General features: G+C 37.3%; 1 protein-coding gene across 1 annotated transcript; it reads right to left on the bottom strand.

The window, feature by feature from the left end:
- Positions 1-575: 575 nt before the first annotated feature.
- On the bottom strand, positions 576-4,640 carry LOC131057377 (cysteine protease XCP2). The gene is made up of 5 exons (XM_057991541.2): positions 4,121-4,640; positions 3,131-3,363; positions 1,807-1,944; positions 1,062-1,565; positions 576-939 (listed from the first exon to the last, which is right to left on the bottom strand). Exons 1-5 carry the CDS (start codon positions 4,584-4,586, stop codon positions 799-801), a joined length of 1,482 nt encoding a protein of 493 aa, XP_057847524.2. The 5' UTR covers positions 4,587-4,640; the 3' UTR covers positions 576-798.
- Between the last annotated feature and the right edge of the window lie 22,917 nt (positions 4,641-27,557).

Here is a 27,557-nt window from a genome sequence, read left to right as displayed (position 1 = left end):
ACATAATTCATACAATTTAGTAACTAATCATGAAGACTAAAACAAAAGTCTCTTTAGATGGAACTATGGTCATACCAAATAGTAATCGAAGCATGGACACAAGGATGTCACAATACAAATGCCAACTCCTGCCAAGGTTAACTCAAACAAACTACCTACTCTAGAGGATTGCATTTTGAGTCAACACCTTATGTGACAATTGGAATCTATATAACTAAAGCACCAATTAGAAAGGGAGCATGATTCAAATTTGAATATTTGAATTTCTAAAATATTTTAGAGTTAAACATACAAAAGAAAAATAAATAATTTTTTTAGTTGATGTTAAATGCCCAATTTTGCAATATTAAATGAAAATATTAAAATCATGAATAATCCTTTTAAATATATCATTTTAAAATTATAAACTTAATTTATAAGAAATATAATATTTTAAAAATTCCTTTGAAACAAAAATGTCTCATAATACACTTCATAATGCTAAAAATCACCACACAAGCTATCCCGTGAGGCATCCGTTTGGAAAAATCATAAAGGTAACCTTCAAAACGGTATTCCTCTGACAATACAGGATGGATTTTAAATTCCTTCAATTCGAAAATTGGGTGGATTTTTATCAAGCTGCAAAACCTCCGCAAGATCACGGATGAGAAAAAAAACATACAGAGGAAATCTTTAAATTAAAAATAAGGGAAGAATGTTTCAAAACATTTCGAATCCCAAAACCCAGGGAAATTAAACGAAGTGCACTGTGCACTCAATCCAGATGAAAAAACAGCCCTTTATGCTTTTCAATTTCTACTGAACTGCATGGCGGCTCCATTTCAGAGAAGGAGCACTTTTCTCCTTAGCTTCTCCAAACCCGTGTCTTTCCCACGGCAGCTTATAATGAGCACGCTTCTTTTTCTTCATCTCCACACCCAGAAAATCTCCAGCGCCCTAATGCACAAAATTGAAATTAGCCAACGAAATTTTGGTAAAACAAATAAAACACTGTTACGAGAGATTTAAACCAAAAAAAAAACAGAGTTTTAGGGTTTTAGGGTTTTCAAAATGAGTACCTGGAGGCACAAGCCTTCATCAACATCACAGATGGGATAATCAGCAGGACAGCAATAGTCGGTGCCTGTGCAGCATACGGCATTTTCAAGCTCGCAGCATCCATAAATCAGACAATAATCTAGCAGCTCAAAAATACAGCAGCAGGTCTCGTCAGAGGCACAGTACGAATAGTCGCCACACTGGACTGGCTCAGGGCTCGGCGGTGGAGGAGGAGGAGGCGGCGGCGGCGGCGGCGGCGGCGGCGGCGTGACGGCGGGAGATGGTTGGGGGCCGGGCGAAGTTCCCTCCTTGGTGGGGTAAGAGGCCATGGCGTTTACAGCACAGACGCCATAGGGTAAGTCTGTGTTTCTTAAAAGGTAGAAATATCCGTCTAATCCCCAGTCTGTTCCCCATGAATTCTTCACGATCCAGTAGTCCTCGCCCTCTTCGGACGAATACCCCACAATGAGCACTGCGTGGTCGATGTCGTCCGGGTTGTCCGAGCAGTCTCCGTCGTATATCCCCTGTTTTCGACTCACAGTAGTGTTATATATACAGTGATGTTTTATAGGTTTGTTGCATATATTCATTGTGTATCTCCAACTGGTTTCAATATACTCAGTGTGTATTTAACATTTTTAAATTTTTTGCATATATTCATTGTGTATCTCTAACTGGTTTCATATACTTAATGTGTATATAGCATTTCATTTAAGGTTTTGCATATATTCATTGTGTATATGTTGGAGAGGGAGGAGAATGTACCCCAGTATAGAGCTGAAAGTCCCAGGCCGAACCGTCAATGCCGACGCTGATTGGCTGCTGAGCGGCGGCACAGAGTAGTGCAGAATCGGATTCTGCCACGTCGGTGTAGCCATCTATTGTCACTATTTTCTTTTCTTCCTGTAATAAAAGATAATGAAAATAAACTTTTAAGTTTTCTTCTTTCGGCTAATGCCAAATTCATTCAATCGCTTTAATCCAGGCTTGAGTAATGACAATGAACATGTTTCTTAATAGAAAAAGTTGAAGAAATACAACCGAGCTTTATTCGCTAACAGACTTCATTCCTTACTTTATAAGTAAATTTTTTTATTAAATTGTATGGTATATTTTAATTTTAATGTTTTGGATTATATTTTCTGATTTTTCATTATAAAGAAGGAAAAAAAATTGTAAAAAATTGTGTGATCGAAAGATTAAGCATTCATAACATAACATTTATGAATGCATTCTTATAATATAATATTAAACATCATAGTTGATATGAGTTTTCTAGTCCATTAGCTTTTGGGTTTAATTGTATATATTTTCTAGTTGAATGTGATTCCAAACATCTCCAATGAAAAATATACACAGTTAAAATCAAAAGCTATCATACATCTACTATACATTATATAAATACATCACAATTTAAGTGACAAATATAATATTAATAAATCAAATACAATATTGACAAATTCATGATGACATCCTTTTTTCTTAATTGAATTAATGCAGGAAAAAAATTTACAAAGAAGAAGATAGACAGCACAAAGGCTGCCAAGTTAAAAGAAGATCAGCTATAACAGCCATACTTGGACATTGTGTGGGATTCTGGGAGGAGTTGGTCAGGACAACTAGACTTTGGGACGAACATGCAAGGATAAGATTTACACCAATAATGGTGGCAATGGTATTATGGATCCCAATAGTGCATTTGAAGGAAATAATGCAAAACGATAAGTTTAATTAGAATAGGTAAAAGGTTAAAGCACTTAGAGGGAGTTAGTCAAATATAAGTAATAGCAATTAGTTTTCTTATATGTATTTTTCTTCTACTTAAATGTCAAATATATTTAAGGTAATACTGAAAGTTAATCAAGTAAATCTCATATATTTGTTAATGATACTCTAGATTATTTTTAGCAGACATAATTTTCCACAATTCATTAGATGAATTGGAAAAAGATTTTAGATGTAACTATATACTAATCTCAAAGAAAACAATCCCTAAATTACATATAAAATAAACTTTTAAAAATATTTTTAAAATTCAATTCTTGTAATTTGTATCCATATCAATATGCATATAATAATAATAAAATACCTTGGAAGTGAGGCAAGTGCTATCTGTGCCTGTGTAAGGGTAATCTGCCTCTGTGTCAATACCTCCATTTTGTATAACCCACTCAAAGGCATAGTCCATATAGCCTCCATCACACCCCTCGTTGGTTGAATCACAGCTTACCAACTCCTGCTCAGATAAGCTTATCAGATCACCCGTAGTTATTTCATTTATTCCTTCGATCGCTCCTGTTGATGAGAAGGACCAACAACTTCCTGCCACAATTTGAAAATAAACTTTCATAAGGTTTACTTCTCCCAGAATTCATCCCCCTCTTCTATGCTCAGAAGAATCCAAGTTTGAAAATCCAATATCTACAGTAAAAAGAAAAATGCTAGCAAAAAGTTGTTTCTATATCAGAAAGTCAACAGTCAACTCAACTACCACAACATATTGGAGTATAACTAGATATTTAGGCTAAAAAGTAAGATCACCATGGCAAGCGTTTTTAAGAATGTTCTCATATTCCGTACATTAATTTCTCTGACAGAGACTGCTGGGAAGTTTTTAATTATTTCTTAGCAGTAATAATCTCTATATAGTGTTACTCTGCCCAAGTGTGCCTCAAACAAAGCTTTCCTAATCAAAATGTAATGAAGGAATGAGTTTTAATGATTTTTACCAGACCATCAGATCATGAAACCAAGAGCAACATTGTTAACAATGTGTAAATACTTTTGGATAAAATTGTGTATATTTTTGAATCGATGTTTTAGATTGCACTCAGCAATCTATCCTCATTCCTCTTCCTGATGGATGATGGATTGCTGAGTACAATCCGAAACATCAATTAAAAAATATACTTAGTTTTATCCGAAAGCATTTACATATACTATATAGACCATGGAAAACTGATGTCTACTATTATTAACAATTTTCTGATTCTTTTAATTGTCAGCTCTTCTATTATGAATCTTGATCAAGAGACCCTCAGTTCTAAAGATAAAAAAATAAAAAAATTGAAATACTGACCACAATCGCCTTGATTCTTGACTCCAGTGACGGCACCCTTTTTCCTCCAATCAAGGGAAGAAGGGACATCACAAGATTCAGCCCTTTTCTTGGCCTCTGGAGTTGCCCATGGTCTCCTTGGATTATTGATCCTCTTGGAATAAACAGCCCTGAATTCCTCATTACTCCAATCTGCAAATTTATTGAGCCCCACCCAATGCCTAGAACTTCTATTTCTGTTACGAAGCTCTATAAACTCCACATTCTTCTTGAAGAAGTTCAACCTCTTGGCTTTTTCCTCTAAACTGTGGTAGATTTTCCCATGTCTGCTACGCCATGTTTCAAACAATCTCAACCAACCATCCTCTGATTGAAGATCATCGGGCTCATATCCCACGATTGAGAAGCTCCCTGTATTGAGAGAGGAACATACAGTGAACAGAGCCACTAGTATGGAGACCAATGTCCACAACGAATTATAACCCATCACAAATATTTGGGTTGGATTGGACAGTGGCTTCTAGTTGTTAGTAAACCTTCAGTCTCGTTAATATAATGCACTACATTAGTTAGATTGAATTGGCGGGTGTGGAAGTCAAACTGAACTACCATTCTTGGGAAGGTGGTCGCAAACCTAACATTCATGGGAAACATTGAGCGAAGAGATTGGAGAGACTGTTAGGTGCTTTATCTTCAATCAGTGGGGAATGCCAGCGGATTAGATGGATAAACGTCTGAGGACATAAATAAAGCACATGATAGATGGTCGGAAGAGTTCTTTTGGAGGTAGCTTCCACACCAAGCAATGACCCTACCATTTCATATTTATATCATTTGAGTTGTCATTTAATATTAGGGTAGGACAAGGAGTTGTTGGAATTAATTTGCATATTGACCTTTAATGTTGATATGGCTTACCATGGAAATGCATCCGTTAAGCTCCTATAAAAACCCTTTTGTTAATTTCTTTGGAAGGATATCTAATGTTTACAAGGGTGGGTTAATAGGGTTGAGAGGTTATATGTAGATTATAAATGGAGTAGATAGGTTTAAGAGGTTTTATGTAGATTATAAGTGAAGTAGATGCAATAGGTGTGTTGACAGGGTTAAGAGGTTTTACATAAATTGTAACTAAATGTAATGGATATGTAGATAGGTTCAAGAGGTTATATGTAGATTATAAGTGAAGTAGATTTTATAGGTATGCTGATAGGTTTAAGATGTTATATGTAGACTATACGTGAAGTAGATATAATGGGTATGTCTATAGGTTTAAGAGGTTTTATATAGATTATAAGTGAAGTACAAAAGTAATGGTTATGTCAATATGTTCAGGAGGTTATATGTAGATTATAAGTGAAGTAGATGTGCGAAGTTTTGGTTTTATAATGGCATCCTTAAATCTTGGAGGAGACACATAATTTAAGATAGTGTGTGATGCAAACATTTGTTGTCTTACTCTCATTTATGGTAATTGAATGAATGGCAGTTGGCATGACGAGTCTTTTTATAGTATGTTTTGCTTTGAGTGCCACTAAAAGTATATTTCAACAAATCTTAAAGATGAAAAAAAAGATTTAATTTGTGTTTCACTTCTATAATTGTTGGCCATTTGGTGGAATTGATTATGTGCATTGCATTGATGTTTTGTCATTGATGCCAACACTAGCTGTTTGGATGCTTTACCGACACCCTTCTGGTCCCGGTAGGTTGAGTGGTTTCTGGTTGATTTGGATCCGACATGATCCGGTAGGCTCCGGTACAGTTTGGTGATGGAATTGGCTTGTTCACGATACTCATGCTCATATTTAGTCAGATGGTTTTGGTCTGGTGATCGGATGCTATCCTGTTTGCTTAGAAGCTTAGTTTTTGGTTCCGACGAGGGTTTCACTGGCAGAGCTTTTGATGAAAATCTTTGATGAATTGCATAAATGGTGTTGGTATAGCTTCTGGTGGAGTTTCAGGATGTTGTTGGTGATCATGTTCGAGACTTGGCCAATGAAGATCATTGTTGTAGTGCGCGGACCTATATTGGGTCCTGGTTGATCTAGGTTATGGACCGACTTTAATGTAACCTGTGGATTGGATCTCTCGATGTATTTTCGGGATGTCTTATGTGTTGGATATTATTTGTTTGGTCTAAGGCCAACATGGTTTGTAATTATGTAATTGGTTTATTATTTGGTGGTCGACCTGATTGTTTGTGGTCGAGGGTTTGTATATATATAAATATAAGATCTCAGTGTAGATCATCATGGTTATGGTTAGAGGTCATGGTCAAGGAATGTCGAATAATGTAATATCATTCAGGCAAAGGACTTGGTCGATCATTAGAGATCGAATTGGGTTTATGTAAGAGGATTTAGTCATCTGGTGTTGAGCTTAAATCGGAATTGTATTCAGGCATAGGAGATGCTATCTTTTGCAGTTCAACACTTCTCCGGATTGTAGTCTGGATTTATATGTAGTCAGTGAGACTCCTTTTGTGATGAACAATGTACTCTAGGTTGTTGGCCTTCCTACATGTGCAAGCCCCTCAATTGTAATTCACATACTTACTGCAAAAGTATTATCTGACTGTGGGTAGACTTCCCACCGTGGTTTTTCCCTTTATTGGGTTTTCCACGTACAAATCTTGGTGTCATGTGAATGGTATTTATTATGTGATTATTGTTTATGCTTAATTGGTTTAACTGCTATTCCGGTATTAATGTTTTGGGTTCCGGTATTAAAGTTTAAATTGCTAATAGTTTCAGTAATCTGTGGCAACTGATTCACCCCCCCCCCCTCTCAGATGTCTTCCTGTTATTTGAATTGTCTAACAATTGGTATCAGAGCTTTGGTCCTCTTTGCAAAAAGCTTAACCACTTGAGGAAGATCCTATGGCGACTAACAATTCAAGTTCATCCAATTCTTTTGGAGCTATCTTTCGGAGGGATATTCTAAGGCTTGATGGAACAAACTACACAGTATGGAAGATTTGAGTGGAGACTCATCTGAGATGTCTTGGCAAGGAGATTTGGGAGATCACACAGAATGGTGTCACACCTTATAATTTGGGATCTGACAATCCTCCTCCGACAAACCTAGACAAGGAGCTTGAGAATGATTGTAGAGCAAGAGAAGCCCTCTTGTGTGCACTTTTTGATCAACAAATAATAGGATTAACCGACAAATCATCTAGAAAGGCTATATGGGATAAGTTGGAGACTCTTAATGAAGGTGAACCTACAGTGAAGATTGTTAAACTTGATGGTTACCAGGTGAGATACAAAAACCTGAAGATGGAAGAAGATGAAAGGATTACTGCATTCATGGAAAGGGTAAATGAGATTGTTATGAGAATTCAATGTTGTGGTGGAACTTTGAGCAAAGATGAAATTGTTTCTAAAGTCCTGAGAGCCCTACCACCGACTTACAAAATGAAGGCTACTGCTATTAATGAGTTGAAAACAATGGCTAATACATCTGTCAACAAAGATACTTTGATTGGGAAACTATCTACTTTTGAGCTTGAAGAATTTGGACCTTCTGGAGCTGTAAAGTCTGAACTTGCTTTTCATGCATCTACATCTACAACCGGTAAGAAAGACTGAAAAACTTTGTATGCAAAGGAATTGGAAGATATGAAGAGAGAAGATGATGAGTTTGAGCAACTTGAAGCACTATTTGCTAGAAGAGTACCTAAATGACTGGTAAGAAGTAAGTATGAAGGAAAAACACCTTTTAAATGTTTTGTATGTAATAAGATTGGTCATTTTGCATCTAGATGTTAGAAAGGAATTCAAGATTTGAAGAAAGAGTTAGAAGATCATTTAAGTCTAACCCTAGATATCAGAACAAGTATAAGTACAAGAAAATAAAAGACAAATCATGCTACATAGCGGATGAGGAAGGCATTACTGATTCTGATGATGAACCGACAGAAGATTTTGCTAGTGGTTCTGGTAATGGGAAGGAATGGGTGTTCTTGGCTATCAAAGAAGATGATCCGGCATTGGAAGAGAATGTACCTGAAGAGAAGGCACTTGCTACTAAAATTGAAGACAAGGATGAATGGGTAATTGATAGCGGTTGTTCACATCATATGACTGGAGATAAAGAGAAGTTTCTATCTTTGCAAAAATTTGGTGGTGGTCTAGTTAGATTTGGAAATGACAAAGCATGTATGATGAAAGGAAAAGGAACTATATCATTGGATGGTGAGAACAATACTGACAATGCTTATAATGTTGAAGGTTTAAGGCATAATCTTTTGAGTGTAGGACAATTGGTAGATAAGGGATTTCAATTACAATTCAAGGGTGGAAAATGCAAAATCATTAACAGATCTAGTTTGGAGATTACAACCGGTACACAGACAAAAGGTAATATATTTTATTTGAACTCCAGTGAGAAAACATGTTTGAATACACAGATTGATGAGAGTTGGCTATGACATAAAAGGATGTGTCATGTGAATTTTGATTGCATTGTAAAGATCAGTTCAACTAAGGTAGTTAGGGATATACCTAAGATTATGAAGCCCTATAATCCAGTATGTAAAGAATGTCAAATGGGTAAACATGTTAGAACCTCTTTCAGGAGTATACAAGATAAATCAAATGATGTTCTTGATCTTATTCATACTGATTTGTGTGGTCCTGCTTGAGTTAAAAGTTTTCAAGGTGATAGATATTTCATGCTAATTATTGATGATTATTCTAGAATGATGTGGGTTACTTTTCTAAAAGAAGAATCTGAAGCATTTGAAAAATTTAAAATCTTTAAGGCTAAAGTGGAAACTGAGACATGATTGAAGATTAAATGTTTGAGGTCAGATCATGGTGGAGAATTCACATCCGGTGAGTTTAATAACTTTTGTGAGAAGCATAGTATAAGAAGACAATTTTATGCTCCCCGGACACCTCAGCAGAATGGAGTTGTGGAAAGGAAGAACAAAACTATCTTGGATGTTATTAGAACAATGATGATGGAAGCTAGTGTACCTCATATCTATTAGAGAGAAGTAGTTAGAACAATGGTTTATACATTCAACAGAGTACATATCAAAGGAGAAACCTGTAAGACACCTTATAAATTATGGTTTGGCAATACACCTACAGTTAAGTATATCAGAATTTTTGGTACTAAATTTTATATCAGGAGATATGATATCATTGGGAAATTTGATCCTAGTTGTGATGAAGACATATTTATTGGTTATTCTAATGAAAGAAAAACAAATAGATGTTATAACAAGAAATTGTAGAGAATTGTGGAGTGTTAATGTCAAAGTAGATGAGCTGAACAGAAGTCAAATCAGAGTTTATGAGAAGGAAGCGGAAGTGGAAATGATTATATCTGAACCAATAGCACCTTTACCAGAACAAAGTGTTGAACCAGTTACTCTGGTAGTATAAGAGAATTCTACAGTAATTGAAGAACACGGAAGAGGAACTGAAAGTCAGAAGACTCCTAGGTATATGAGGTTGAATCATTCAGAAGATCGGATCATTGGGGATAAGAGCAATGGAGTGATGACAAAAAGAAGACTGACAGCTAATGAGGTATGTTTAACTTCACAAGTTGAACCAGTATCAGTAATTGAGGCATATAAAGATGAATATTGGTTGAGAGCGATGAAAGAAGAATTAGATCAGATTGAGAAAAATAACACATGGACCTTGGTTCCCCAGCCTAAAAAATAAAAATATTATTGGAACTAAATGGGTTTTTAGGAATAAATTGAATGATGATGGTCAAGTTATAAGGAATAAGGCTAGATTGGTTTGTAAAGGATATTCTCAGAAAGAAGGAATTGATTATGGAGAGACTTTTGCACCTGTAGCTAGGATTGAAGTTGTAAGATTATTTCTTGCCTATGCTGCTTATAAAAACTACAAGGTTTATCAGATGGATGTTAAATGTGCATTTTTGAATAAGGATCTCGATGAGGAAGTTTATATTGAACAACCTGATGGTTTTTCACTATCAGATGATACAAATATGGTTTGCAGGTTAAGGAAAGCTTTATATGGATAGAAACAAGCACCTAGAGCTTGATATGCAAGGTTGGATAAATATCTTTTGAATCTTGGTTTTACTAAGGGTAGTGCTGATAGTAATTTATACTATAAAATCATTGATGATGATATACTGATTATTGAAGTATTTGTTGATGACATTATTTTTGGAGGTGAAAATAAGATATGCATAGATTTTTCTAAGAATATGGAGAAAGAATTTGAGATGTCTATGATTGGTGTGATGAAATTTTTCTTAGGTTTGCAGATTACTTAGACTGACAAAGGTATTTTCATCTGTCAAACTAAATATGCTAAGGAATTGTTGAAGAAATTCGGTATGGGAGGGTAAGTACTCCTATGGTTACAAGTGAGAAATTGACAAGAAAAGATGTCTTTGCACCGGTAAATCCTACAAAATACAAATCTGTGATTGGAGGTTTGCTTTATTTGACTCACACTAGGCCTGACATTATGAATGATGTTTGTATTGTTTCAATATTTTAGAGCGATCCTAGAGAAAATCACGAGAGTGCGGTGAAAAGGATTTTTAGATTCTTGCAAGGTACATCAGAATATGGCTTGCAGTACCCTAAGAATGATAACTTTACTTTATGTGCAAATACAGATGTTGATTGGGCTAGAGATGTTGATGACCGAAAAAGTACTTCTGGTGGAGCTTCCTTTCTTGGAAAGAAGTTGATTTCATGGATCAACAAGAAACAATCGTGTACCTATTTATGTACTATTGAAGCTGAGTATGTTGCTGCTATTACTAACTGTACACAAGTTTTATGGATGAAACAAATGTTGAAGGATATAAAGGTGGATTGTGATGCACTGGTAGTTATTCACTGCGATAACTCTGTTGCTATTGATATATCAAAGAATCTAGTATTTCATTCTAAAACAAAGCACATATCTATCAAGTATAACTTTTTGAAGGAAAAGGTGGAAGCAAATGAAGTTAGATCGGCTTATGTGAATAGTAAAAAGTAGATTGCAGATATTTTCACTAAACCTTTGCCAAAGGAATCATTTGAGTACTTGAGAGACAGATTGGGAGTTTCTGCCCCTCTGGTAGAAACTTGATTGATGCGGTTTGGCATCAGTCCGACATGCATTATCAGAGATACTATTGATTTCAGCACTGATGTGGGATGCTACTTCTCAGGGGGAGTAGTCAGCTTTGTGATTCAATGGTTTATGTTCTTGCTTTGATATTTTTGTCAGATTTCTAGCATTGATATTAAAGGGGGAGAGATATTGATGTGAAAAAGAAAAAGAAAGAAAAAGAAAAATCATTGGGGGAGAGATATGAAAAAGAAAAATTCAAAGCGGGAGAGATATTAACATTCAAAGTTGTTGGTTGTCTTCCATTGGGGGAGACTTGTTTGGCATTTCTTGGTACTTAGATGTTTTTCACATCTAGTGTTGCCATCAATGCCAAAGGGGGAGATTGTTGGCCATTTGGTGGAACTGATTATGTGTTGCATTGATGTTTTGTTATTGATGCCAACACTAGTTGTTTGGATGCTTTACCGACACCTTTCTTGTCCCAGTAGGTTGAGTGGTTTCTAGTTGATTTGGATCCAACATGATCTGGTAGGCTCCAGTATAGTTTGGTGATGGAATTGGCTTTTTGATGATACTCATGCTCATATTTGGTTAGTTGGTTTTGGTTTGGTGATCGAATGCTATCCTGTTTGCTTAGAAGCTTAGTTTTTGAATCTAGAGAGGGTTTCACCGACAGAGCTTTTGATGAAGATATTTGATGAATTGCATAAGTGGTGTTGGTGCAACTTCTGGTGGAGTTTCAGGATGCTGTTGGTGATCATGTTCGAGACTTGGCGGATGGAGATCATTGTTGTAGCATGTGGATCTATATTGGGTCCTAGTTGATCTAGCTTATGGACCGACTTTAATGTAACGTGTGGATTGGACCTCTCGATGTATTTCTGGGATGTCTTATGTTTTGGATATTATTTGTTTGGTCTAAGGCTGACATAGTTTGTAATTATGTAATTGGTTTATTATCTGGTGGTCGACCTGATTGTTTGTGGTCGAGGGTTTGTATATATATAGATTTAAGATCTTATTGTAAATCATCATGGTTATGGTTAGAGGTCATGGTCAAGGAATGTAATGTGCAAATAATGTAATATCATTTAGGCAGAGGAGTTGGTCAATCAGTGGAGATCAAATTGGGTTTATGTAAGAGGATTTAGTCCTCCGGTATTGAGATTAAACTGGAACTGTACTTAGGCATAGGAGATGCTATCTTTTGCAGTTCAACACTTCTCTGGATTGTAGTCTGGATTTATATGTAGTCAGTGTGTAGTCAATGAGGCTCCTTTTGTGATGAGCAGTGCGCTCTAGGCTGTTGGTCTTCCTGCATGTGCAGGCCCCTCAATTGTAATTCACATACTTACTGCAGAAGTATTATCTGATTGTGGGTAGGCTTCCCATCGTGGTTTTTCCCTTTACCAGGTTTTCTACGTACAAATCTTGGTGTCATGTGGATGGTATTTATTCTGTGATTATTGTTTATGCTTAATTGGTTTAACTGCTCTTTTGGTATTAATATTTTGGGTTTCAGTATTAAAGTTTAAATTGCTAATAGTAATATCATTCTCGAATGCAATTTTTAAATGACAGAAATAGAGGTTTTCTCTTAGAAAAATGAGTATTATTAGCTTAATGTTAAAAGTCCACAAACCACATAGAGATGTGTTTGTAGAGGTTGGTAATTTTGGTATAAAATCATTGATAATGACATAGAAAGGGAAGCCACGTAGTTAACAAGCTAGGTCACATCAAACAAAGTATCAAGATGCCACATTTTATCCTAGTATATCTACATCATTAAATTATAACAACCTCTTTCACAAATTGAAGGAGACACACATCTTTGCTCTAACTTCTTTAGTGGAAGCTAGTTATGTTAAGAGAATCCAAAATTTATAATTGCATAGTATAGTTACAAATGTAGAGATCTATTCACACCCAAATACCATAAGAATGATTGGGTAGTACTTGGCAATAAGAGATCTAATATATGTCTCAAATATGGGAAGATTAGTCATGGAGATTTTTGGTTTCTTATTTAGGGAGATGTTAAACTTGTAAGGAAAAATGGTGTATCAACCTTGCAATTATAACAAGTTATATATTGAGTGTGAAGGGGGTGCAATGGTATGCCCTTGCGAGTCCAAGGGGAACATCTTCCTAGTGGTTGGTTTAGGGATCATACACCCCAATATGGGTTTGAGGGCAGTGTCCTTGAAAGACATGCACACACACCCCAATAGATGTTAAAATTATAAGGAAAATTGTGTCTCAAGCTTGCAATTATAACAAGTTATATATTGAGCATGAGGGGGGTGTAGGGATACCACCTTGTGAGTCCAAGGGGAACATCTTCTTAGCGATGGGTTTGGGGTTCACACATCCCAATAGGGGTTGGAGGACAACATCCTCGAAAGACACACACACACACACATGCATATGTGTACATGTCGTGACACACACACACACATACACACACAATCCACTTCTCTTTCATACTTAAGACTAATTAAATTTGTCATTTGATTTCTCCAATTCTTCCTTTGTGGAAATGATCTCAAGTTCTAATTTATCGCATTCTTGAACCTCTTCTTTTAGTTGATTCCTTACTTCTTCCTCAATCCGCTTGGATTCTTCAATTTGCACCTTCAGGTCCACGATCACTTTTTCTATTTTTTCTTTTATTTCCTTTTCCTCTTGACATTATGATTTTAACATTGAATTCCTCTTCTTGAGTTTCTCAATCTTACAGTAGGCAAGTAAATGTAAAAAGTTGAGTCCACTTAGAGTGGAAGTTTCAAACTTAGCAAAATTTAGGAAATCATGTTGCACAAAATGGGATCTCAACCAAAATGAATCAAAATCCCATTTAGGTCTAGGATCTTGAGTCAAAAACTACGAAACAAGATCCTAATTAAAACTAAATAGGATCTTGTTTAGTTTTACTCAGGTTCCCATTTCATAAAAGAATTATTTCTTTTGAAAAAAATGATTTTCATCTCATTTTTACTACCAACAACTCGAGATCCCAATTTCAAGAGAACATCTACCCAACAACCCCTCCAGGTATGTTTTTAATTTATTTTTTTTCTCTATTTTATTATTTATGTATTTTTATTATTTCAAATGAAAAAAATATAGCTTTGGTTAGTTTTTTATAAATAAAATTCATTTTAGGTTTTAATATTTAAGTAATTTATATTTTTATGTTAATGTATGTTTTAATATTTATGTAGTTTATATTTTTCATGTAAAGTAAATTGTTTTGCATAATCATATTACAAGAGTAGAATAGGAAAACCAAAACTAAAACCATAACCAAAACAAAAATCAAAATGAAAACCAAAACCAAAATGAAAATGAAAACCCACCACATGATATCATCATAAGTGTTGGCATTGTATTGTCATTGATGTCAACCATTATGTATTCACCAATATGGATGGCTACCGATATGCAAGGTGTATGCAAGATGCAAGAAGAAGATGTTACCGGTATGGATGTTCACCGGTGAGTAAGCATAAGAAAGCATAGAGACAACTAAAGGTAAGACTGGTTATGTCAACTGGTATAGCATGATCAACATGTATGTATTGTCAACCAGTATGCAGGAAGATATAGTATCAACTGGTAAACAGGGCCACCGGTGAGCATGTATGAACAAGCAAAAGGCAAACTAATAGAGTGAATGATTGCCAGATCACATAGAGTGTGAACACAGAACCGAGAGTAATCCAAGTTAGCTTGAAGTAACCAGCAGAACAATGAAGCGATGATACAAGGGCTGACCAGTCATCGCATGATAGGTAGGGAAAGAAGACTGGTAGCAAAAGGCGAAAACCGGTAGTGTGTTTTTTGGTCGGTGAATGAAATTGAACCAACACAGTGAACTAAGGTGGATGCCGATGAAGATGACATGTTGGATCCAGGTGGCTAATGTGCAGTGGTGAAGATTACGTCGGTGAGGTGATTGCTGACTAAGTCTGCATTAAATAAAGACTGCAAAAATCACGGAGGAGTTGTAGAAGATTGCGGCTCAAAGTAGTATAGAGGATAGAGATTTGATTCTTTGACATCTTGATCTAAGCAGGACATATGATCATATTGTCGACCTAGAGAAGGAAACTGCTAGACCATTTAATGTGATTGACAAAAGCAAGGTCGATGTTTGCTCAATATAGTAAACGTGTATTGGAAGAAACAAATATGGCAATGCGGTATTGTTTTGTTGTAGGTTATCATCTCGGAGAAGAAATCTGATCAGATTTGATACAGTTCATGGTAGGTAGAAGAAACCCTAACCGCAGATAGTTTGAACCTCGTTCTAGTGGGAAAGCTTATGTATAAATATGCAGATTGAAGAGATGATGTGTGATGCCAATTGCGAGAAGATAGTGTACTTGAGAAAGCAGAGAGATAATCAGTCTAAGAGTTCATCGCAAAAGATTGAAGTGACTGAGTACTTGAAGGTAGAACCGGTAAGAGGCTTTAACCGGTAGAGACAGGGAAACCGGTGAATTGTTACAGTGTATAACAGTCAAGTAAACCGATAGTGATTGAACCAATAGGAAGGCATCAGAGAGTGATAGAGTACAGGGTGAGGATTAGAGGAAGTCAAGAGAGGCAAAGGATGACTGGTAAGGGGTCAGAGTGAGAAAATAGTGAATCTGTAGCAAAAGAAGTAGTAAGACAAAATAACCGGTGGAGTGTATTCATTGGAGGTGTTACAAAATCCATTTGTAACAAGGTGCTTTCATTGTAATAAGTTTTATTTCATTGTATATCACTGAGTTGGTGTTCAGTGTAGGGGTTGGTTCTCCTTTGGGTTGGTGCCCATAAAATTAGGGGTTGGTGCTCAAGGGTTGGTGCCCTAAACTTTGTATTCAATGTTTATTGTGAGGCTAGATTGGAGCAATAGACTCCAACAACATTTCTCACCGAGGTTTTTCCCACATTGAGTTTTTCTCGTATATCTGGTGTTGTGAGATGCATTCCTTGTGTGTTTGATTAATAGTGTTTTCATTACTTTACTAGTTGCACACACATAGTTGGAAATTGTTTGAAATCATTGATTCACCCCCCTCTCAGTGACATTGTGTTCTACAATTGGTATCAGAGCCTTAGGTTCCCTATTGGTCAAAGCTTTCTCTAACTTGGGTAGATTCTAGTCTAAAGAACACAATGGAAAGAAACAAGTCCTCCTCCTCCAAAGCCCCCCTATTTGATGGAACCAACTATGCCTTTTGGAGCAGAAGAATGGAAACCTATCTATCCTTGCTAGGTTTTGATGTTTGGATGTCTATAAAAAATGGGTATACTATCCCTAGTGTTCCTCCCACAGATCCGGATGTTAAGAAGGAGTATGAAAACAACGCAAAAGCTAAACATGCTATTCTCAGTGGGTTGTCAGATAATGAGTTTGTCAAGGTTATGCAATGCTCATCCGCTAAGGAGACTTGGGATAAGACACTGAGATTATTTGAAGGAGATGTCAAGGTCAAGGAGGCCAAGCTGCAAACACTAAGAGGTCAGCTTGAAGGCTTGAAGATGAAAGATGAAGAAAAGATTGCAGACTACCTTCACAAAGTTGATGAAATTGTGAATACCATCAGAGGACTGGGAGAGGAAATAGCTGATGAAGTTATTGTCAAAAAGGTGTTGAGATCACTCACATCTAAGTATGATACTAAGGTCTTTGTTATAGAGGAAGCCAAGGATCTGAAACGCTTCTCAATGGATGAGTTATTTGGCTCTCTAATTGCTTATGAGATGAGGACAACTGGTGAAGGAAATTCCAAGAAAGAAGCTACCTTCAACTCCACCAAAAATGGTAAGGAAGAAAGTGCTCATAGAGAATCTAGTGGAGACTCGGATACTAAAGTTGCAAACTTTGTAAGAAATCTCAAAAGGGGATCTGATAAGTATAAAGGAAAACTGCCTCTCAAATGCTTTAACTGTGGTAAAATAGGACACTTTTCTATAAAATGTCCCTATGGTGAAACCAACGGAGATGAGCAAAGGAGCTCTAGTAGGTCTTCCGGTAAAGATAAAGATAAGAAGGTCTACCGGTAAGAAAGAAGAAGCTACCGGAAGCAGAACAGTCTATATATCTTTGAGGATGATGCCACAGATGAAGAAAGTGCATCAGAAGATGACTGGCATGAGGATGAAAGAGAAGTTAATCTCTTTATGGCACTAGTTGAACCGGTTGTTGAAGATGAGGAAGATGAAGATATTGAAGCTGAAGTGGACCTAGAATGTGTGCTCATAAGCGCTCTTAAGGAGTTGAAGAAAACAAGAAAAGAACTCAAAAAGGTTAAGCATGTTGTTGCAGAGGAACAAGAACACCTGAAGGAATCTCTAGAGGAATCCAAGAAAATAATGTATGATCTACAACTCCTGTTGGAAGAAGCTAAGAGGATATGTGAAATTACATCCTTTGATTTGATAAAGAAGGAAAAGGAGTTGTAGAATCTGGAAGAAGAAATTGTAAAGCTCAGAAAGGAGCTAGAAAAAAGCAAGGATGAATTGAAGATCAGGAGAAAGTATGAGGGCAACACTGAAGCTTTAGACAAGATGTTGAGAAAACAAAAGCATTCAAAAGATACTGGTGGTATAGGATTTGAAGAAGGACAAAGTTCAAACAACAAAGACACATCTAGTAAGGAGATACAATTCACTTCCTCAAGTGAAAGTAAAGAGAAACAAATCTTTACAATCAGCAAAGATACTGGAAAGAAGACCTATGCTGAAGCTACAAGAAGTGAGCTTGTGAACTAGAATGCTTAGTACCAGAAGGGTCACACACTAAACCGGTATACAAATCATAAAGGCAAGCCCAAGGTGGATAGTGAAGGATTCAGTAGAATCAACAACATGAGAGGAAGACATCCATTGAGACAAAGATTTTCCAGTCCAAAGCAACAAGACTGGTATGTACACAAATTCCAAGGTTACTGCTACCGATGTAATAAGTTTGGACATAGAATTTCTGATTGTAGATTGATGAATAAACCCCCTATTACTTTTGAAAATAAAAATTCTTTTGCTACACTTCGGGAGATGAATGTTGTGTGTTATCAATGTAATGACTTAGGTCATATGAGTTATGAATGTAGGAAAAGTCTACCGGTATCCTACAATAAGTTTTTAAATTCATCATTTAATGTTAATATAAAGTGTTACAATTGTTAGAAGTTTGGGCACATTGCAAAGAATTGCAAACTCAAGACAACCAAGCCAAAGAAGTCAGCACCAGATCAAGAACCGACAACAAAACCAGAGCATGAAATTGTAGTAGACAGGAAGAAAGAAGCCAACCCGGTTTCGGTTGAGAAGGACAAGAATAAAGCAGAATCAAGTCTGATTGTGCAGACTGCCCTGCATGCAGAAAAAAGAAACTTATAAGTTGTAGACAATGGATGTCCCAATCACATGACCGGTGACAAAAAGAAATTTATTAAGCTTGAAGGTTGGAATCGAGGTTCAGTAAGATTTGGAGACAACTCTTCCATCAAGATAAAAGGAAATGGTACTCTAAATATAGATGTAAAATTGAAGGCACATGATGTGTATTATGTAGAAGGTATAAAGAATAACTTACTTAGTGTGAGTCAAATGTGTGACAAAGGATACAAATTCACTTTTGACTCTACCGGTTGCCATATAAGTGACAACTCAATGATAAACAAAATACTACCAAACCGGTACTGAGAGGGGGGGGGTGAATCAGTAGAGACAAAAACACACTCTTAAATCAGTTTGTCAGCAGACACTATGCATTGACAAACAAATAGTAACACCGGTCCTTAAACAAAGTACAACCGGCAAAACCCAAAATAACTGAGACAGGCATAAACCGGTTGACACCTATCTTCTCATATACTCTAACACTTCATTTCCATTTCACCCTTATGCATGAACAAGTAATCTACCATCAAAGATATACATATAAGCAACTAGATCAACATGATTCACCGCTTGACAGAAAAACAACAAAGCATCACATGAAGAAAACATCACACATGACACACATAATTTTCACGTGGAAACCCAACTGGGAAAAACCACGGTGGGGATGAATACCCACAAGCTTGTTTTTGAACTCTTTAGAAGTCCGCTCTGTTAGGAGCCTTATCCGGTTAAAGACTAATACAATAGGTTCTGTTAGGAACCGATCCTATTAGGGATCACTCGATTAAGGGATGGCTAGAATACCCGGTTAAGGGTAAAACCCTATTAAAGGTTACCTTGTTAGAGGATTTCAAGAACTCAATGGTTTTGAGTCACCCTATTAAAAGATTTACAGCAAGCTGGTTAAAGCTACCCTATTAAGGGATTTATCAACTATTGAAGTGGTTAGAGATCAATAGATATTACAATGATTTGGTAACAGCACTCAATGCCAATGCAGATCTGCTTAAGCTCCTCTTCACCTTCTGCACTTACACTCTGCAGGTATCACTTCTCTCCTTTGGTCTGGCAAGAATCACGTATCTCTTCTCTTGGATACACACACACAAATTTTTCCAACAACCTCAGAAAGAATCACAACATCGACCTTATAGGAAAATAGATAGGTCAATAGCAACCCTAAACCCTGAACCTATTAGGTTAAGTAATTCAAACAGTTCAATCTTGACCGTTGAACACACTACATTAAATGCAACAGTCTTGATCCAATCTCAAGACATTCTCCATCGTCCATTTTCCACCGATTTCATGGCGGTTGATAACCCATCATACGTTATCACCATTTACAGACTTCGCACATTCCCAAGGTAGATAGGAACAATCTCCTTCATGCAAGATCCTTCACATGCACAAGGCTTACATGGCAACACGATCTGTTCTTTGTTACCATGCTAACTCATCACACAAAGTCACCGGTTGAGCCACATAGGCTTGAAGCACTTCAACCGGAAACCCTAAAGTTGAGACTACTAACCGGTAGTCATACAACGCTTCCATGTGTCGGTTCCCTTAACCATACAACGGTTCACCTTGAACGAACACACCACTTCACTTTGGCACAAATGTCAGTTCACAGTGTTATATCGGTTCTCTTCTCTTCATCATATTGACATCAATGACAACACATAATGTCATTATGTCCTTATACCAGTTCACTTAATGCCAGCAATCTCCCCCTTTGGCATTGATGGCAATATACAAAGATATCTCTCCACTTCACATCTTCTCTCCCAATTTCTGCAGATATCTTCTTCGCTTCACATCTTCTCCCCCTTTGACAACAATGCCAAAGTGGAGGCACAAGCTTCCCTGTTCCATTATGCTGCTCCCCCTGGGGAGTAGCATCCTTCAACACATCAATCTTGAAGAAAAATTTGACTATGCAATACCTGACTGATGTGGAGCATATACCTTTAGTTTACCTCTTGAAGGGGCAACACCCCTAATTCACCTTTTAAGTACATTAATGTGGCCTTTGGGAGAGGCTTGGTGAATATATCTGCTAACTGCTCCTAACTAGAAACATGTTCCAGTGCAATCTCTTTGTTCTGAACCTTTTCCCTCAAGAAATGATACTTAAGCTCAAAGTTCTTGGTTCTAGAATGTAAAATCGGATTCTTGGAGATGTTAATTGCACTAGTATTGTCACAAAATATACTTACCGGTTTAGATACAAGAACTTTGAAGCCATTTAATACACGCTTCATCCAAATTGTCTGAGTGCAGTTCATGAAAGCTGCAACATACTCTACTTCCACTGTAGATTGAGAGATACAACTCTGCTTCTTACTCATCCATGAGACCAGTCTACCATCGAGAAAGAATGCACCACTGATTGTTCTTTTTCGATCATCTATATTGTCTGCCTAATCAACATCTATGTATACTTTCAAGTTGAAATCCTTGCTATATGGATACCACAATCCATAGTCAATAGTTCCCTTCAGATACCTAAGAATCCGCTTGACTGCAACCAAGTGGGATTCTCTTGGGCTTTTCTGGAATCTTGCAGTAATGCCAACTGCATGTGCAATATCCAGTCTGCTATGCACTACATAATGCAACTTACCAATCATTGATCGATATTCCTTCTCATCAACCAATGCTGAGTCATCTTCTTTGGATAGTTTACAACCGGTCACCATCGGAGTACCAACTAGTTTGCTATCTTCCATGCCAAAGGTCTTCAACATGTCTTTGACATACTTGGACTGAGTGATAAAGATTCCATCTTTCAGCTGCTGGATCTACAGTCCAACGAAGAATTTAATCTCCCCTATGAGTGACATTTCAAACTCTTTCTTCATCTCATCTGCAAACTCATGACTCATCTTGTCATCTCCACCAAAGATAATGTCATCAACAAATACCTCACAGATCAGGATCTGATCTTCTTCAGACTTCAAGTAGATATTGCTCTCTTCACTAGTTCTCTCAAATCCAATCTTCACAAGATGGGAATGCAGACGTTCATACCATGCTCTAGGGCCTGCTTTAGACCATATAAGGCTTTATGTAGCCTACATACCATGTCACTGTCTTTAGATAGGGAAAACCCATCTGGTTGCTCAATATACACCTCCTCTTCAAGTACACCATTTAGGAATGCAGATTTTACATCCATTTGATATACTTTGAAACCTTTACAAGCTGCATATGCAAGAATCATACGAACTCCTTCCAATCTGGCTACAGGAGAAAAGGTTTCTCCATAGTCTTCTCCTTCTTCTTGAGCATATCCTTTGCACACCAATTTGGCTTTGTTCCTAATCACTGTGCCATCCTCATTCAGCTTATTTCTGAAAACTGATTTCGTACCAATGACATTTTTATGCTCCGGTCTGGGTACCAAAGACCATGTACCATTTTTCTCTATCTGGTCAAGTTCCACTTCCATTGCCTTGATCCATTCTTCATCTTTATGTGCCTCTTTGAATGATTTAGGCTCAAATTTAGAGATCATACATGAGTTTTCTCTGACCTTTCTTTTTGTAAGGATTCCTACATCCTTATCTCCTATGATTTGCTTAGGATCATGATTCAGCTTGACATACCGAGGAATGGTCTTGATGGATTCCTCTTGCTTTTCTTCTTCATCCTCATCTCCATCAGTAACAACATCTACATCTACCAATGTAGGAACACTATTATTGGTACTTGGTTGGCTGACAACCGATTCCTAGAAGGTTACAACCGGTTCATTTACTGCTTGCTCACTACCGGTTTCCTCAGTTTTCTCAGAGGTTTCATCAACTCTTACATTGATGCTTTCCATAATTCTCTGAGTCCTATTGTTGAAACACGAGCTTTTCTCTTGGTGAAATATCCTAGGAATATTCTCTCATCATATTTCGCATCAAATTTGCTCTGGTGTTCACTCCTCTTGATGTAACATTTTCTACCAAACACTCTAAAGTAGTTAATACTCATAAGGAGTTTTATCCTTACCTTTCTTGATGAGTACCCGGTTCATTGTATAGACTGCAGTGCTCACCGCTTCTCTCCAAAAGGTGTGAGCTACCTTTCCTTGAATCAACATGGTTCTAGCTGCTTCAACCACAGTCTGGTTATTCCTCTCTGCTAGGCCATTCTGTTGTGGAGTCCAGGGGGTAGACAGTTGCCTCTTGATGCCATGTTCTTCACAGTACTTGTTGAACTCACTAGAAGTGAATTCCCCTTCTTGTTCAGTTCTCAGGCACTTGATCCTTTTACCTCTTTTCTTCTCCACTAATGCTTTGAAAGCTTTGAACTTTACAAAAGCTTCAGACTTATCTTTTAAGAATGTGACCCACATCATTCTTGAGCAGTCATCAATGAGAATCATGAAGTACCTATCACCCTGCACACTCCTAGTTTTCATAGGACCACACAAATCAGTATGCACAAGATCAAGCAAATTGTCACCAGTGAAAGATTTACCTTTAAAGGTTGAGGAAGACATTTTCCCCAATTGACACTCTCTGCACAAGGTGTTATCTGGTTTGCTTAGCACCGGCAACCCTCTAACTGCCTTGATCTTACTAGCCTTCACAATGTTATCAAAGTTTACATGGCAGAGTCTCTTATGCCATATCCAGCTATCATCAAATTTAGCCATAAGACATGTACTTATATTTGCATTCAGCTAAAATAGGTTACCTTTGGTCTGCATGCCGCTAGCCACCAATTCACAATTCTTTCCTTTGATTCTGCACACTCCATTCTTGAATTCCAAAGTGAGACCACTGTCATTCAGCTATGCAACACTCAGAAGATTATGTTTGAGACCATCAACCCAGTACACATTGTCAGCACTACTCTTTCCATTCAGAGAGATGGATCCTCTGCCTTTGACCATGCATGGTGCATCATTGCCAAAGCGAACCACACCTATTTCATACTCTTCCAAGGATAGAAACTTGCTCCGGTCACCAATCATATGGTGAGAACAACCATTGTCAATGATCCACTCATTGGAATTATCAAACTGGGAGACAAGAGCCTTCTTGTCTGACACATCTTCTTTGACAACAACAAACACAATATCTTCATTTTCTTCATCCTCTGATTCCTCATTTGTGACACCTTCATCAACTGCCACAAAATAGTTTCTCCAGTTTCCTCCTTTGAATTTCTTGAACCTTTCTGGTTTGTCCTTGTTGTCGCCATTTGGACAGTTTACAGCAATATGTCCAATCCGATTATAAGAAAAGCATTTCAAAGGTATCTTACCTCTGTATTTGTCGGTGCCTTTAGGAAGTTTCCTAGCAAGGAGAGCTTCAAATGCCATCATAATCTCCTCAGCATCCATTTCTCTGCTCTGTCTTGGTTCACCACTAGTGCTAGCTTCTTTTCCTTTTCTGGATGGTACTACAGAAGCTTTAAAAGCTAATTTAGTCTTTTGAACACTGCCATCAAAACTATTTAGCTCATAGGCTATCAACTTTGCAATGATGGAGTCTAGGGATACCTTAGTCTTGTCTATTGATCTCAGCTCCTGAATAGCAGCAACCCTTATTGCATAGACTAGCAATAGGGATCTCAGGACTTTGCTTACCATATTGGAATCTTCCATTTTACCACTTGCACTGTTGATATCACCAACAATGGTTTTGATTCTTATTCCATACTGTTGAATGGTCTCACCTTCAACCATCTGCATGTCTTCAAACTTCCCTCTAAGGCTTTCTTCCTTAGCCTGTTTTACATTCTCATCACCGCCATAGATATTTTCAAGAGTATCCCATACTTCTTTGGGATTTACCTTATCTTGGACATCAATAAACTCAATGTCAGATAAACTACTAATTAGGGCTTCCATGACTTTCCCATTCTCCTGCATCTCTCTCTTTTGGTCATTAGTGAGAGTACCGATAGGGGAAACATAGGCATTCTCAACATAGCTCCAGTGTTGAGCACCCATGCTTCTAATGTATATCTTCATTTTGTCTTTCCATATACTAAAATTTTCCCTATCAAACTTTGGACCTTCCCTCTTCATCATTAGACTAGGATCTTTACCTCAAGTGGTTAAGCTTATAACACAGAGGACCTGGAGGATGCTCTGATACCAATTGATAACTCAATGATAAATAGAATAGTACCAAACCGGTACTGAGAGGGGGGGGGTGAATCAGTATAGACAAAAACACACTCTTAAATTGGTTTGTCAGCAGACACTATGCATTGACAGACAAACAGTAACACCGGTCCTTAAACAAAGTACAACTGGCAAAACCCAGAATAACTGAGACAAGCATAAACCGATTGACACCTATCTTCTCATATACTCTAACACTTCATTTCCATTTCACCCTTATGCATGAACAAGTAATCTACCATCAAAGATATACATATAAGCAACTAGATCAACATGATTCACTGCTTCACAGAAAAACAACAAAGCATCACATGAAGAAAATATCACACATGACACACATATTTTTCACTTGGAAACCCAACTGGAAAAAACCACGGTGGGGATGAATACCCACAAGCTTGTTTTTGAACTCTTTAGAAGTCTGCTCTATTAGGATCCTTGTAGACTAATACAATAGGTTCTGTTAGGAACCAACCCTGTTAGGGATCACCCGGTTAAGGGATGGCTAGAATACCCGGTTAAGGGTAAAACCCTGTTAAAGGTTACCTTGTTAGACGATTTCAAGAACTCAATGGTTTTGAGTCACCCTATTAAAGGATTTACAACAAGCCGGTTAAAGCTACCCTATTAAGGGATTTCTCAACTGTTGAAGTGGTTAGAGATCAACACATATTACAATGATCTGGGAACAACACTCAATGCCAATGCAGATCCGCTTAAGCTCCTCTTCACCTTCTGCACTTACACTCTGTAGGTATCACTTCTCTCCTTTGGTCTGACAAGAATCACATATCTCTTCTCTTGGATACACACACATAACTTTTGCCAACAACCTCAGAAATAATCACAACATTGACCTTATAGGAAAACAGATAGGTCGGTAGCATAAACCCTAAACCTTGAACCTGTTAGGTTAAGGAATTCAAATAGTTCAATCCTGACCGTTGAACACACTACATTAAATGCAACAGTCTTGATCCAATCTCAAGACATTCTCCATCATCCATTTTCCACCGATTTCATGGCGATTGATAACCCATCACACATTATCACTGTTTACAGACTTCGCACATTCCTGAGGTAGATAGGAACAATCTCCTCCATGCAAGATCCTTCATGCTCACAAGGCTTATGTGACAACATGATCTGTTCTTTCCTACCATGCTAACTCATCACACAAAGTCACTGGTTGAGCCACACAGGCTTGAAGCACTTCAATCGGAAACCCTGAAGTTGAGACTACTAACCGGTAGTCATACAACGCTTCCATGTGTCAGTTCCCATAACCATATGATGGTTCACCTTGAACAAACACACTGCTTCACTTTGGCACAAATGTCGGTTCACAATGTTATACCGGTTCTCTTCTCTTCATCATATTGACATCAATGACAACACATAATGTCATTATGTCCTCATACTGGTTCACATAATGCCAACAATAAGAAAAGAGAGTATCGGTCAGATTGTAGCAAAAGGAAAAAAGAACATATGGAAATGTGTACAATCTGAAGGAATGCTTTGAGTCACAATGCATGATGGGACAAGTTGATGAGACCTGGTTGTGGCATAGGATATTAGGCCATATAAATTTTGATAATCTGGTTAGAGTAAGCAAAAAGGGCTCTGTGAGACATACCACCTATCATCAAACCGACAAGCACATTTTGTGATGAATGTGTAAGAGGAAAGCGGGCTAAGGTGTCCTTCAAGACTAAAGAACACAATACTTCAAGGCCACTTGAACTTGTGTATACTGATCTATGTGGACCAACCATAACAAGAGCTCTAGCTGGTGAGAGATATTTCATGCTCTTCATTGCTAATTTTTCAAGAATGACATGGGTTACTTTCCTAGAAGGCAAATCTCAAGTCTTTGAAAGATTCAATATTTTTTGGAAGATGGTTGAGAGGGAAAGTGGATGCAAGCTAATATGTCTAAGATTAGACCAGGGTGGAGAGTTCACATCAAATGAGCTTGAAGATTACTCTGAGAGACATGGAATAAGAAGACATTATTTAGCTCCAAGAAAACCACAACAAAATAGTGTGGTAGAAAGGAGAAACAAGATAGTCAAGGAGATGGCAAGAACCATGCTCAATGAGGCAAACATACCAGATATTTACTGGAAGGAAGCAATTCACACTACTGTATATACTTTGAACAGTTCAACTAAGAACAAACAACATAATGACACCTTATGAACTGTAGTATGACCAAAATCCATCAGTTAAATACTTAAAAGTATTTGGAAGTAAATGCTTCATCAAGAGAGATATGGATGGCTTAGGTAGGTTTGATTCCAGGAGTCATGAAGGTATTTTCTTGGGTTACTCAGCTCATAGAAAAGCCTACAAATGTTACAATAAAAGGCTAAGAAGAGTCATTGAGAGTATACATGTCAGAGTTGATGAAGATATGCATAAAGGAAGACAAGAAAAAGTAAACAAGTATGATGACACCTATGATGAAGATGAAGTTCAATCAGACAGTGAACCAAGAGAAGCATCCAACAAGTCCCCTAACCAGTATGTGCAGAAAAACCACCCAGAAGAGAAGATTTTGGGCAATAAGAATGATGGTTTGCAGACAAGAAGAAAACTTGCACGAAATGATGAACAAGTCAATTTCTACCTCATGAATGAAATGGAACCTAAAACATTTAATGAGGCCAACAAAAGTCAGAAATGGATGGATGCAATGGAAGAAGAGTTGCAACAAATTGAGAAGAACAAAACTTGGGAGCTAGTTCCTAGACCGACAGATAAGAATATCATTGACACAAAGTGGGTCTATCGGTACAAGATGAATGAAGAAGGTAAGATTGTTAGA

Source organism: Cryptomeria japonica, chromosome 7, assembly GCF_030272615.1.
Source record: "Cryptomeria japonica chromosome 7, Sugi_1.0, whole genome shotgun sequence".
In the NCBI taxonomy this organism is placed as follows: domain Eukaryota; kingdom Viridiplantae; phylum Streptophyta; class Pinopsida; order Cupressales; family Cupressaceae; genus Cryptomeria; species Cryptomeria japonica.
This window is presented reverse-complemented; position numbering and strand designations above follow the sequence as displayed.

Bases quoted from the DNA above. Each gene is read 5' to 3' on its own strand.
- LOC131057377 (XM_057991541.2), bottom strand. From the start codon at position 4,586: ATGGGTTATAATTCGTTGTGGACATTGGTCTCCATACTAGTGGCTCTG. The intron at 1,945-3,130 runs GTATTTTATTAT...CTTTTATTACAG, and splicing joins GCACTTGCCTCACTTCCAAG to GAAGAAAAGAAAATAGTGAC. The intron at 940-1,061 runs GTACTCATTTTG...TTTGTGCATTAG, and splicing joins ATGAAGGCTTGTGCCTCCAG to GGCGCTGGAGATTTTCTGGG.